This window comes from Xiphophorus couchianus, chromosome 8, assembly GCF_001444195.1.
Source record: "Xiphophorus couchianus chromosome 8, X_couchianus-1.0, whole genome shotgun sequence".
NCBI lineage: Eukaryota > Metazoa > Chordata > Actinopteri > Cyprinodontiformes > Poeciliidae > Xiphophorus > Xiphophorus couchianus.
Window position 1 is genome coordinate 5,832,372 of NC_040235.1, and position 14,256 is coordinate 5,846,627.

The window sequence follows — 14,256 nt, forward strand, 5'->3', positions numbered from 1 at the left end:
GGTAGACGCAGTTCAATTGGTGACCAACATTGCAACTTTTGTTAAATTTTCAACTGGTGCAGTTTGCTTTCACACTGTACTATTTCTGATGATCCAAATCTGTTCCCCTCCCCACCTGTGGTGGCACTGCACAAAGAACCACTGAGGGAAACTACACAAAAATCTCAGAAGAAGACACTGACCGCAAATTCCTTCTTGGCAAGAAGCTAAAAAAAATGGAGTAGCATCAGATTGTAGTGGTTGTAGGATTTCTCTTATGTCTTTGACTAAAGACCACAAGTAATTTCTCCCGCTAGCGCTAGGCTAGGACATTTATTTTGGTTGTATTTACCCAGAATGCCCTGCGTTGTAATCAACTTTTGGAGTGGTCTCTGGTCCACTTGGCATTCACATACATCACAAACCACCTGGAGACACCTCTCCCGATTTGGCATAAGTCTTCACCTATGCCGCAGCATATCAGTAACAAAACGGTCACGGAGAAATCAGCACACCTTCTTGCAGACATTGTAAACAATAAGTTAGAATTTCCAGCGCAGTTTTGACCAATTTAGCAATCTTTGTAGATATTCAGTGAAGAATCATGAAAATATTTGTAATTCCTCACTTTATCCAACAACCCGCTCCTCAAAAGTGTTCATGTTGCCTGTGGATACAGAAACCGGATAATTGGTTGATCAAATTCGTTCGGATAGCAATGTCCCCATAAAACATGCCCAAAAACTCCTGACCAATCACGCAACACTTTGTACAGAGCTCTGTTGTAACTGTATCAAGAATGGAAAGAAGACACATTCCTGCAAATAAGATGATGCAATTTTCAACTACATCAATCAGAGTCAATTTTGATGCTTCAGATGAAGTATGGGAGAGCCTTTAGTTGGACTTAAACTCTGATTTCTGATTTTTACCCTTGATCATGCTGACATCATTGGCTCCGTCTCCTATGGCCAGAGTTATAGCCTGTTTGTACTTCTTGACCAGTTCAACCACCTGGGCCTTCTGCAGCGGGGTGACCCTGCAGCAAATGACCGTCTTGCACATGCATGCCGTCCTCAGCAGCTCCAACTCCAAGTCCTCTTGCAGCGCGTAGGCCTAAAGATTAAGAGTTCACACACTTCTGTAGGCCGTATAACTCCAGCTAACCCAAAGACTGCATTTTTATTCAGAAAATAACTGAAACTGTTTGGTGCCTAAAACAGCTTCTTACCAAGCTATGTCCGTTTATAATCAGGCCATATTCTCCGTTTACTTTCTCATCCTGGACAGTCTGGGTCTTCTGGAGCCAAAACAAGCCGGCTCGAGCTTTGATCACCTTCGGCTTCTCTGCTGATCCGGGACACATTTTCCTTCTGGCGTTCCTGAAAATAAGAAAGATGGCAGAAAATCACACCTAAAGCTAAGATTTCATGGCTAATTTGTCAGTTTTCATAAAATCATAGCTAAGACAGAGATAAATTATGAGTGATCAAGGGATTTCTTGTGAAAATGCATATTGGTGGAGTGGGATGGGATGATTGTATGCAAGAACACCTACCATGTCCCTGAGACATGGTAGGTGTTTCAACATGGTTGAATTTAGTGCTTTAGCATTAGCTTCTGATAAATATGGTGTTGGTATAGTGCTTCAGCATTAGCTTTGGTAAAATATTGTGTTGGCATAATATTTTAACATTAGCTAAAGCTAAATCACATGTTTTTCTTTAGCATCAGCTTCCACAAAATACCATGTCGAATAAAGCTTTATGTTTAGCATCTGCTACATACCGTGTTGGTATAGTGCTTTAGCATTAATTTCTGATAAATACTGTGTTGGTATAGATCTTTAACATTAGCTTTTGCTAAAAACTGAGTTGGTATAGCACTTTAGCATTAGCTTATGCTAAATACTGTTTATGGCTTGTGTTTTAGGGTTTTTATCATGTCTGCTTTAGTCGAAAGGCATTTTCTCTTACCTGTCCATTTTGAAGAGAAGCGTCTCAAATTAGAGGTTATATTTGTTTTAATTTTCAGTGTAAACTGCAATAATGTATAAATTAATTTACGATCAATGTTTATTTGGTGTGCTAGTAATTATGAAAGGTGCTGTGTCTTTGTTTGAGTGAATTTCTACAGCATGGTTTGCATTTACTGCTGGTTGTATGTAGTAAAAATAATCAGAAGACCCAACAATAAATAGTTACTGATTGACTCACTGCAGTTCCTCTTTGACCGTGTCAGCTGTGTTAGCAGTCACAACAAAGATCTCCTTCATCTCTTCTCTCAGCATGTTGCAGGAATATCCAATGTTTTCTGCTGTTTCTGTGAATTAAAATAAATAAATTACTGTTTAAGAGAATGATTTGAATTAAATTAAATTGAATGATTGGGGTTATAGGCACATTGGGTGCAAACCTTGTTTATCTCCGGTCAGAACCCAGATTTTGATGTCAGCTTTGGCCAGCTGCTCGATGGTGTGAGGGACGCCGTCCTGCAACTTGTCCTCCACAGCTGTGGCTCCCAACAGCTGGAAGCAAAGTTAGCAGTTAGCAACGTAAAAGTCCTGATGTTCTTCTTAGCCACCTTCTGTTATAACAAGAGGTTATAACCCTGTTAAGAGTACAAGCAACTGTACTCAAGTGTAAAAAAAATAAAATTTTTGTAAAAAGGCCACTCAAGAAGTGAATAATTGATCAAGACATGGATATCTCTCGTTATAACCCCTCCCTGCTAGCTGGTGTGATTAGCAGCTCTGAGCTAACCATCAGGTCCGTTTCGATGTCTTCGTAGAGAACATCCAGTCTGTCCTCGCGTCCCTCGATGGCTGTGGTGGCCTCCTGGTGGCGCTGCAGCCAGCGTTCCATGTAGCTCTCCTCCAAGTCTTTGTAGGCCAGAGCCAGAGTGCGAAGCCCGTCGCCTGCATACTCCTGGTTTGAACATTTCAGAACCATTAAAGCGTTTCTCCTTTCAGAGGAAAATCAGTCGTTTGGTGGTAATGTCTCACGTTCAGGTGTGTGCTGGTGACATCCTTCAGTTTGGAGCAGGATGGGTGCAGTCGCTCATAGATGATGGTGTCTGCTCCTTTGCAGTAAAGAGTCATCTTGCCCTCAGGGTCACGGACTGGGAGGGAGATTTAAAGAGACAACGTTTGGTAAATAAGACGTACATCCATCCATCCATCCATCCGACCGACCGACCGACCGACCGACCGACCGACCAACCAACATTAAGTCTAACATAATGTTGGGCCTTGTAGGAACTCCTTACAAACAACATTCTGTAATTCTGTGCTTACAAAATTAAACAAGTAATATTATTTCTGATAAGATATTTTAAATTTTGCTGTAAAACACATGCCCACATGCACACACACACACACGAACACCAACACACACGCACACCCCCTCACCTACCAATCACTGACATCCTCTTCCTCTCGTTGTTGAAGTCCAGAACAGCCAGAAGCTCATATGTAACTTTCCTCCCCATCTCCATGACAGTGATGGTCTCTGGAGTCCGGGAGCGAAAAACAAACCCAAAGTTCCTCGCTGCGGTCACTAGAGCGCCCTCATCTGGCGACTGAGCCTGATAGTTGAGTTCCCCTAGCAGACGACACAGAAGACAGATGGTGTTCATGGAGGATGGAGGCAATAATGATTAAACATATGTAACACATAATTACTTAGTTTTAATTTTATATTTAGCCTTGTGGTCTCTACTCTCATTCTGCTGCCAAACACCTAATCAAAATCTGCCACAGGATCCAACAAAGATGCTAAAACTCAAAGTACTAGTTTAAAAATTCACATTTTGCAAATTTTTACACTTCCTCTTTGATCACTACTGCTTCTAAAACCATCGGGATTGCTTAAAAAAATCACAGAGTCATTTTTGGTTTTTCTGGTTCCTAGGAAATTAGACATTTCAAAACCTTCTGAAAGTAACGTCACATTCAACTGGACTATGCTGTTACCTAGCAACTACAGCAACATTTCACCCGCCGCCTAGCAACCCAAGCAGAGCTCCAGCACATTTGGTCAGCTTGTTTTACTGCTGTTAGGCAGCCAGTTTGATGCAGATTTTTTTATGTATTCACAACCCATTGTTTGTTTTTTAAAGTAGTTCTACTGAATATATTTTAAATATTAAATTTTTCATTATACTAGAAGAGGATATTTACAGTTTTGAAGTCTATTATATGTGCAGTGTCAGCTGAAAGTTGCTGCTTGTTGTAAACACCAGATGATTGTCCGACTCTGACCCTCTTTCTTTTCCTCCGACATGACGGTGTGGCACAGAGCCAGCAGGCGGAAGAAGGCCTGGGCCTCTGGGTTTCCCTCCTTCACCGACTCCAGCAGGCTGTAATCATGGAAGACAAACTTTGGATCTGCCAGCTGGTTCCAGGTGAAGTCCACTCTCTTCATGTTCTGCAAAGGACATTCATTACTCAGCGCATCTTTTTGAGGCCAGAGCATTTTTATCAACATAAGTTGCTCAATTTTAAGTTTGCTAATCTGCAAATCATTGTTTTACTTTCCTTCAGTGGTGGAGAAAATTTGTTATTCTGCTAATGGGTGGAGCAAATTTTTAGTTTGGCAATTTTGTAAACTTTGAAAGTTTTTAGATCATTTTGCTTCTTTTAAATTCATTTCTCCTGATTAATTCTAAAGTGCTAAATTACTTTGTTGTGTAAAGTTTCAGTTGACACATAATTTGTATCAACATCGCAGAACTTAGCATTTCTGTGATTTAGCATTAGCTTCTGCTAAATACCATGTTAGTTTAGCTATTTAGTGTTAGCAGAACTAATGATGAGATGTGGTTTTTCCTCTGATTTCTAAAAATAGTTGATTTCTATCACATTGTTAAGCTGCAAATCTTTACTTTTAGTCTGTGGCAGACACATCCCTGCTGATCCGCTAATAGTGGAGCAAATGTTTTACTATCTTTGAAACGTTTTAGCACACTTAGCTTCCCCTAAATTTATTTCTCCAGATAAATTCTAAAGTGCTCATTTACTTAGCTTTTGATGCTTTCTGTTGATACATGGTGAGTATTAACAGGTTTGAATTTGTCACTTTACTACTTTAGTATTTATTAGCTTATAATAAATACTAGCATGGTGTAGGGCTTTAGCGTTAGCAGGACTAACAAGTTAATCTGAGATTCATCTTGTGAGCACAAGGTGTCGCCTGTTGAGGCTGCTTTACCTCCGTTATCTCCATCCTTTGGCCAGAAAAGTCATACAGCTCACCTGAGTAAGAGAGAAATGTTTGTCAGAATCAACTCATTGACACAATTCAAAGAACACAGTAGGTGGCCAAGGGGCATTCATATTTTTAAACCATCTGAACTGACTCTTTGCAATAGGGAGAAGAAGCACCTATACATTTGGCTCCCTGGATATCTATTTTACTGATGTGAAATGCAAAGTCAGTCCAACAGAACAACATTTCTAGAGTGAAGGTATTAATTACTTTACAACTTCAGGCAGCCAATGGGTTGTGTACCTGAACATCTGAACACTGAAGATGAGTCAAGGACTGGTTCTACTTTACTAGCCAACAAATGTTTTCTAGAAAGTACTTATTCCCTAAAAACTCCTCACTGAATGTAACAAACTACAAAAATAAGAATCCGTCCTCTCATTGAAAAAACACAAAGAAACTCATCAGGTGTCAGATTCCTACCATAGTTTCTCCCATTGATGGTGCATTTGTTGAAGGTCATGATGTTCTGTGTCAGAGTGCCGGTCTTGTCGCTGAAGATGTACTTGATCTGACCCAGCTCCTCGTTGAGTGTGGTGGTCCTCGCCTGAGCCGGAGTGTCTTTCTTCGGATAGTACATCTTCCTGTCCCAGTCTATGAAGAAGCTGTTCCCGAGGCGGATCATCTCCACGCTGATGAGAAAATCCAGACAAAACATTGAGTCTCCACGTAGCACCATGGCTACTCCTGCTAACGCTACTGTCTTCACCTACCTGACATAGAGAGAACTGGGCACCACCGTGTTGAGGACAATGACGTAGGACCAGAAGGTGTAGAAGGACGATAGAGGAATGTCAACGCCTGATTGGCGGGGAAGAAACGCTGTGAAGGTCGAGCCCTCATTCACCTCCCAGATGGCGTGGCCAACCGTCATGATGGCACAAATAGTTGCCAGGAAACCAAAGATCTAACCAAAATGGAGGAATATGTTTAATCAATCATCTAAAAGCAATGGACACACTTCTGCAATTGCGCAAATAGTGGAGCTAATTTTTCATTTAGTGCTTTTACTATGATTGTAAACATTTAGCACACTTCCCCTAAATTAGTTTTTTTGGATAAATTATAAAGCCTAATTTATTTGGCTGTTTAGTAAACCTTCTGTTAACATGGTGGGTACTAATGGCAGAATTGACCACATTATTGCTTCTGCATTAGCTTCCTCTGAATAAAATGCTGGTTTAGCGCTTTAGTGTTAGCGGAACTGTTGTTTCTAATGGCACAGGTAACTTTTCAGCTAGCCGTGCCCAGCACTGTCTTTATTATAACATTTTTTAAATTGTGGATGTTTGAACTCACACATAACACCAGGAGGTTCATCAGCTGATCGATGCTGGTCCGTTTAAATGTGGTTCTCCCGCTGTTCTGCATGAGCTTGGTATCAAGACCTGAAATGAATCAGACACAGTTATTGAAGGTTAAGAGAAACTCTTCTAGGCGTCTAGTCTACAAGGAAATTACTCATTAAGACCATTTCAAACTATCTCTCTGCAACTATCAAAGCAGCTGCTGCTCTGGCTGCAGGGAGGGATTCTTACCTGCGAAGATGACCAAACCGAAGCACCACTCTGTGTTCCTCACAGTGCATCCTCTGAGCAGGATCTTATCGTTGTCCAGCCCGTGTTGCTGTTCATCCACAGTCAGAGTCCCTTTGAATTTATCCAGATGGTTGTTTGGAGGCTCACATCGGACTTCACCTGAAAACCACAGACATTAGCATCCATATGTTCACAAAAAAACTTTTGTTTCTCATAGTCTGACATTAAAGGTAACTTATTATGCTTTCTTGAATGGCTTAATACAGATTTAGAGGGGATACAAAACATCTTTTGCACAAAGTCATTCTTAGGTAATTAAATTTAAATCAAACGTGCTGGAAGTCTGTTTATGTTGCTAGGTAACAGTGCTGGGCTCTGCTAGGGTTGCTAAGTAATGGTGCTGGGCTCTGCTAGGGTTGCTAAGTAACGGTGCTGGGCTCTGCTAGGGTTGCTAGGTAACGGCGCAGCGCCTGTGGAATATAGCTCAACAATTCAGAGGTTTTTGAAACAACAAATTTTTCAGACAACAAAAAACATTAACTTGTTGCCAAAAAGCAGCTGGGTGTTTGTTAAGCATTTGTGTTGTTTTTAGAAGCAGAGCGACACAAATGGAAGAAAATGTTCAAAATGTGAATTTTCTATAATAATGTGAATAATGTGAATTTTCTATAATTGGTCCCCTTTAAATCAGTAGGGTTAGGGGTGATATTTAAAGTCTAATCATTTCCTGTTCAAGATATTTTTGTAAACTTTATGTACTATTTGGTAGAATTTCCTTTTAAGCAGTAATCTTTCCTCATGATGGCAGCTATTTTTTAAAGTGCACCAGTCCCTCCTTATGTCATCCATGATTCTGTTCTCAGGCTTGCAAGTTTCTCCCATCTTCCTTTGGTGATTAAAAATAATTTCGGCAATCCTTACTAACCTAAGACATGAAAGCTTTTGTCTAATTTCCAGTCAGATAGTGAGGAAAAGAACAGGTTCTGTAAATATCTGGTTTTAGCTGAAGATGATCAGGAATCCCAACATGTTTGAGGGAACTTGTTACCTCTGAAGGCAGACAGATCATCGATGTTGTCTCCCATCTCCCCGGTGACGGTCAGGGCCTGTTTCACCTTCAGGTTGGTTTCCCTGAGGGACACCAGGAAGAAGTAAGAAGGTAAGTTTAGCCTCTTGTTCAGGCATTTCGGGATTCACACTCACCCGTCTAACTCAGCTGTTTCCACATAAATCAGGTTGAGAGGTTCGCTGCTGGACAGAAGCAGGAGGTCGGCCTGAAAGCACCATCAGTTCAGCTAAAAGTGACTTCAGCTTTCAAAAATTTTACACAACAAATAATACATTTTCCATTTAACAAGTCCGAACTTACTGGAACAAACTGGTTGCTCTCCACTTTGATGATATCTCCAACCTGGATGTTCATCCATTTTTCTTCTCTCAGCCTGGAAAGAAAAACCTCTAAATCATCTGGCTGGATAATTAAAACTCTCTAACTGTTTTTATTAGTAAAATCTTGGAAGCAGTGACTCACTCTCCGTGTATCAGGACTTTCACCTTGCGGTTATTCACCTGCTTGTCTTGTTTGTGTCTGTTCTGCTCATTTCACATAAAAAAGACAGAAAACATTGTTTTCTCATGTTTGATTTCAGTAGATTGCACCGTTTCTTTTATGAACAATACATTTTTTATCCTTACTATGTCATCGTTAGCGTCTTTGACTCCCGATATGGAAAGAACGACGATCAGCGGCACAGCCGTCGTGAACCAGGGAACAGCAGAGATTTGTGGGATTAGCTGTCAAACCACACAAACCACCACATTTTTAATACAAAAAGGTCTTAAAATTTACACAGAATTCAACAAAGAGAAATTGCACAACTAGAAATATATTTATTTCTAAATTTAAAGCCACAAAAATATTAACAACTCAAAATAATGACTGAAATGTTCTACCTCGAGGATGAGGAGGAAGAGGAAGTAGGCGTTGGCGAGCCTGCTGAACTGTTCAAAGAGGTTCAGAGGCAGGAAGGAGAAAAGGTTGTATTTGGATGTTTTGATGGCATTTTTCTAAGGAACAAAAAGAATACATTTTTAAAAAAAATATTAAGTTTTCTTAATCAAATGTGGAAGAAAGTTTTTTAAAAAAAATCACCCCAATGATGAGAGCGATGAGTTTACTATTTGGATCAGATCAGTAGCAATAACAGGCAGGACTTTCTTAAAGAAATGTGAGGGTAAAACATCCAGACAGCAGGAACTGGAGCTTAGTTGACTTATAATTTCCTGTAGGGTTTTATAATTAAGTAGTTGAAATTGGGTCATTTTTCCTGTATTTGTTTTGTTTGGGCACAGCATTGGTACTGGCTTTATAGTGGATGTACAGATTAATGCTTTGATTTTTTAAAATTTTCTCTGAAAAGAAGCTGGAAAACTGGTTGCAGGCGGCAAAACATTGGAATTCAGGCGGTAACGTCACAGGAGGGTTTGTGATTCTGTCAACTGTTGCAAATAAAGCTCGAGCATTGTTAATGTTTTTGTTTATGACATCTGCAAAGAAAGCCTCTCTTGCATGTTTTAGTGTTAAATGATAGTTACGTAGTCTTTCTTTATAGATGTCACAATGAACATGAAGTTGAGTTTTACGCCATTTTCGTTCTGCCCTACGGCAGAGTTGTCTTGCAGATCTAACTGTTTGTGCATTTCTCCATGGAGATTTCTTTTTACCAGAGACGACCTTCATTTTAATTGGGGCAATGGAATCAATAATATCTGAGACGTTAGACTGAAAATCATTTACCAACTTATCTACATCATTACAGCTTAAGGGTGAGGAAGAAGAGTAGATTTGATTAAAAGTTTCTGCTGTGTTTTCAGTGAGAAAACGTTTTGTGATGGTTGCTGTTTGTATAAGTGGGTTAAAAGATAAAGAACTTTCAAAGATAACAGGAAGTGATCCGACAGGGCGACATCAGTTACAGAGACATTGGAAATATTCACACCCTTACTGATAACCAGGTCCAGTGTGTGTCCTTGAGTGTGTGTTGCTTGTTTGACATGTTGTGTTAGACCAAAAGTCTCTAAAATATTAGCAAGCTTTTTTGCCCCTCTGTCTTGGGGGATGTCAACATGAATGTTGAAATCACCAACAATTATTAAACAATCATAATCAATACATATAAGAGATAGAAGTTCATTCAAGTCAGTAAAGAAATTTTCCACAAAAGTTGGAGTTTTGTATAGAGTTACTGTCAAAGTTCGTTTGTGGCCTTTAACCTCAATTCCAAGATACTCAAAAGAGGTGAAGTGACCCAAAGAGATTTTACTACAATTTATGGTATTCTTAAATATTGAAGCCACACCTCCTCCTTTTTTAGGAGGAGGCATACATAATTACATGTTTTGCCACAAGCAGGACAAAGTCCACACACTCTTATAACTCACACCCAAACATAAACACACTTTTGATTTGCACACATGTTCTCAAACATGAGCTAAACATGCAATAATGTCAGCATGGTGACAATTTGTAATGAGTAGGAAATTAATATTTACAATTTCAAAACATGACTGATAATGTATTACTTTAGATTCTTTATTTTTCTTTTAGTTTTCCTCCTCAGAACAGGTTCTAGTTGATATTTCAACCAGTGACAAAAATTTCAGTAAAGAACAATTATTGTAATGTTTGAATTATACTGGAATTACAAATATACAGTGAACCCTCGCTATAACATGATTCACCTTTCATGGCCTCGCTGCTTCGCGGAGTTTTTTGTGCAGTTTTTTTTTCACAGTGCATTGTGTTCTGCGTCCTGATTGGCTAAACAGTCTCCACGCTTCTTCTCTACCTGTGTGCCAATAAAGTTACAGTATTTAAATATACATAATACAGCTTGGCAAATTTTGGTAAATGTTTTTGCCCAGAAGAAAAAACAGCTACAGCAACTACCGATAACTATGTTTTTCTCCCGAAAAAACACACCAGCACTGCAGGCTTCAGAAGAAAAAGACACTAGAGAGCAGAGTCAGGCCGCAGCGTCACAGTCAGAGGAACAGTGAAATACGCGAGTCACAATTTGTCCTACTGTACTTTATATTGATGATTAAAATGATTGTTTTACTGCAGTTATTTGTAAGAAAGCGTTATATTTGTTTAAAAAATGGTTAGGCCTGAAAACAGGTTTTGTTCTTTGGTTTGAATGTAGAGTATTTAATTATGCTGTATAATAATTGTAAAAAATAAAAGTAACTACTTCAGGGATTTTGCCTATCACGGGTTCTTTTTGGAACGCAACCCTTGCGAAAAACGAGGGTTCACTGTAAAATGAATATATGACTCCAATATATTTTTAGGGCCTCTATACTCAGTGCTATATTTATTTACTCAGTGTAACAAAAGAATTATTTACTTTCTGCCACTCAAGTTTTATTAAAATTGCTACATGTCTAATTATCAATGTTGTCATTTTTGGTTCATTGAATTGTGGCAGTTTTAGCTTTCCTATTAAAAAGTTGACCATCCAGCATGTTTGGAAAGAAAAAAGTGCCACAATTCATTACATTAAAAAGACAAGATTTACAATTATCTATGTGAAATTTTTAAGAAAACTTTACAGGCATCCAATAAATCAATCAATTGTTATACTAAATAAATAAATAAATAAATACTGGATATGCTTTAAGTATTAGATCCATAAGCTTAATATAATATTATTTGTCTCGCTCCACTTCCAACAGCAGCCAAAACAATGAGTAGCATAGAAAGTGGCCCTGGTTCAGTGCGTACTTACAGCGTACTGCCAGGTCTGGTTGAAAGCTCGGTCATTTGCTCGCAGGCATCTCTCCTCCTCTGGTAAAAGATGGAGATGAAAAGTGAAACCAGAGAGAGGAAAAAGCTATCAACCACTTCCTGAAGTTTGTCTCTGTCAGATCTCACCTTTCTGCTTCTCCCCTCCACACAACTTCCTAAAGAACGACACGACCGATCCCATCGTTAGCTCGGCTCGTCCATCATCACACCTGAATCACGAGCACCTGAACAGAGAGCCGCCGATTCAGTTCTTAATAAGAAAGGTTGCCATCTTGTTTTTTCTGTCATTTAAAACATCCTTGTGTTTCAAATAGTTGATGATGTAAAATCAGAGACATTTGGAATAGAAACAAGCCGCCACCTTTTTCAAAACACACAATTGCTGTCAAATGTTTTTGCTATAAACATTTTTGTTTGGGGTGCTTTTGTTTTAAAGTTATTAATAAAAGCTTAAAGGTCAAAAGTTCAACCAGCCACCACAGTTTAACCAGATCTAGCAAAATTGGTGTCAATTTTGAAGGTATTTTCTGATTTATGAAGAAATTTATAGAGCTAATTCATTAGAATGAGATGTTTTCCTGTTTGTCCCACTTTGACAAATGACTTAGTGTCACATTTAAACCCTGGGAACCAGAAAGTTATGATTAATTCATTGAAAATTTACTTTTAAATATTTATACCTATATTTCTTCTAAATTAGCAATTTAGAATAACAGTTATTTTCCCAATTATTCCTAAACAAATAAAAGAAATTCTTAAATTTAAAAAATGTTCTCCAATTGAGAAATATAGAAATTATGTTGATGCAATAAAATTTATTTTAAGGCATGTATAATAAACGACTTAAATTACAATAAATATATAATTTGATTGGCAAGAAAATGTGCCGTTCTGTGTTTGGCTGTTCTTATAAGAGAAATGGTTTATTTTTGGTCTGAGTAGAAAATGTTTTTGTAAGGATCATGTAATCACAGATGCATCATATCAGATCCTGGAAAGTCTTTATCTTTGCTCTGAAGTTGTAAAAACCTAAAGCCTCTCCCTTTTTAACAGAGATAATCAATAACCAAACACTCCGATCTTTGTTTTATCTGCCAGTTTGATAAAATATAAAATGAAAATAGATTTAAAATGTGTGTATTTTATTACTTCTGAGCAGGAAAGTGCTTCTGAAAAGGAGCAGGAAATACATTTCATAACAGCTGATTTGCCTGTGATCAAAAAAAAAAAGTTCAGAAGCAGAAAGTAGTAAAACATCTGGAATATTAACGTTCAAAATGGATCCCAAAGTAGTTCTGATAACTGAAAACTCAAATCTACCTGAAAACCACAGATAAAAACTGTGAAATCTTACAAGTTCTGGTGTCTTTCTGCTTCCTGATTGGATGAATGCAGGTTCAGATCCAGATCCACACTGTGGATGGGAAACAAAGAAGGTCCAAAAGGTTCTGATGATCTTCTGATCCCAGCAGGAAAACCTGTTACAGCCCTGAACAAACAGAGCAGCGATCTTTGGATCATCCCAGGATTCGATACCTGGGATGTAAAAAAACAATAAAGGTGAGTGCAGCCAATCAGAAACCAGCACTGTAGTTATTAGTTGCATAGCCAGCGGTTAACACACACACACACACACACACGCCGTGGTGTGTTCACACACACTCTGCAGAACTTTGTATTCATCAGGAGGTCGATTGTTTCAGGTTTGAGCTAAAACAGAAGTAGCAACACTTCCTCTAAAGGAGAAAACACTCATGATGTCATGAGTTCAAGCTTTGTGACAGTAAAGCAAATAAAACATGAATAATCTCTTGGTCTGCCAAATTATAATAAAACATGATATTTATGTTATGAACAATTAAATAATTTGAGCTTGGATTGGCTCTAAAACCAGATATAAATTCATTATAAAAACTTTGACTAGACTCAGAGTAGACTATTATGTAATTATACATGAAGTTCATTAGTTAATTTAAATGCAGCATTTTAATGTAAAAATAATTCAAGTGTAGATACAGGCATAAAAGTTAGCATGCTAGCCCCCCAGTTTTCCCATCAGCCACTTGAGTTTCAGGATGACCAACATTTTTCAAGATGGCTGCTAATTTTGAGCCTTTTAATCCAGTTATGGACATTAAATGTTCCCTGTTTTCATGACATGGATGAACTTTAGGTTCCTTCATGTGTTTTCAACTTTGGTCATCCTATTTATGCTCCTTTAAAATAATAATATGTAGCAAAATTTGAAACTGATGTTTAGTGATTTAGTGTTAGCTTCTGACAATACTAGTTGTGTTTAGCATTAGCTTCTGCTAATTTTTATAGTATTATAGTATGTCATTATTTACTGAATGACACTTCATGACAACAGACGTAAACATTCATGAAGACTCTTTTATTTTCATGACAATTAGTTCCTTGACTCGTTTCTCTGAATGTAGATTATCTTTTCTAGATGTTTTTCATCCTCCTCTTTTGTCCTTTCACGGAAGTAATTAAACTTATTCTAAAATCTGCATTTGGTCCAAGCTTATATTTGTTATATCTGCCAATAATATCTGCTTCATGGTGTCATTGATCTGTATATTTTAAACTTCCTGTCCATCAGCCAATCAGTTTCTTGTATTTTCTCAGTAGATCCATCAGTGGAAGCCCCGCCCAG

At 38.3% G+C, this 14,256-nt stretch overlaps 2 protein-coding genes across 3 annotated transcripts in view; both read right to left on the reverse strand.

The window, feature by feature from the left end:
• The window catches only part of LOC114149750 (protein NLRC5-like), a 1,536,511-nt gene that overhangs the window by 354,103 nt on the left and 1,168,152 nt on the right, over window positions 1–14,256 (reverse strand). The gene's annotated exons all lie outside the window — the stretch shown is intronic.
• The window catches only part of LOC114149759 (phospholipid-transporting ATPase ID-like), a 38,374-nt gene that overhangs the window by 5,108 nt on the left and 19,010 nt on the right, over window positions 1–14,256 (reverse strand). Inside the window, exons 13-22 of one of the 2 annotated variants that reach the window (XM_028025837.1) lie at window positions 5,670–5,878; window positions 5,190–5,233; window positions 4,241–4,406; window positions 3,393–3,581; window positions 2,984–3,099; window positions 2,742–2,906; window positions 2,395–2,506; window positions 2,196–2,301; window positions 1,211–1,361; window positions 912–1,095 (exon numbers count right to left, since the gene is read on the reverse strand). The exons of the other annotated variant lie outside the window; for it this stretch is intronic. Of the exons in view, the coding sequence (XP_027881638.1) occupies window positions 912–1,095; window positions 1,211–1,361; window positions 2,196–2,301; window positions 2,395–2,506; window positions 2,742–2,906; window positions 2,984–3,099; window positions 3,393–3,581; window positions 4,241–4,406; window positions 5,190–5,233; window positions 5,670–5,878 (1,442 nt within the window). The remainder of the gene's footprint in view (window positions 1–911; window positions 1,096–1,210; window positions 1,362–2,195; window positions 2,302–2,394; window positions 2,507–2,741; window positions 2,907–2,983; window positions 3,100–3,392; window positions 3,582–4,240; window positions 4,407–5,189; window positions 5,234–5,669; window positions 5,879–14,256) is intronic. 2 annotated transcript variants of the gene reach the window in all.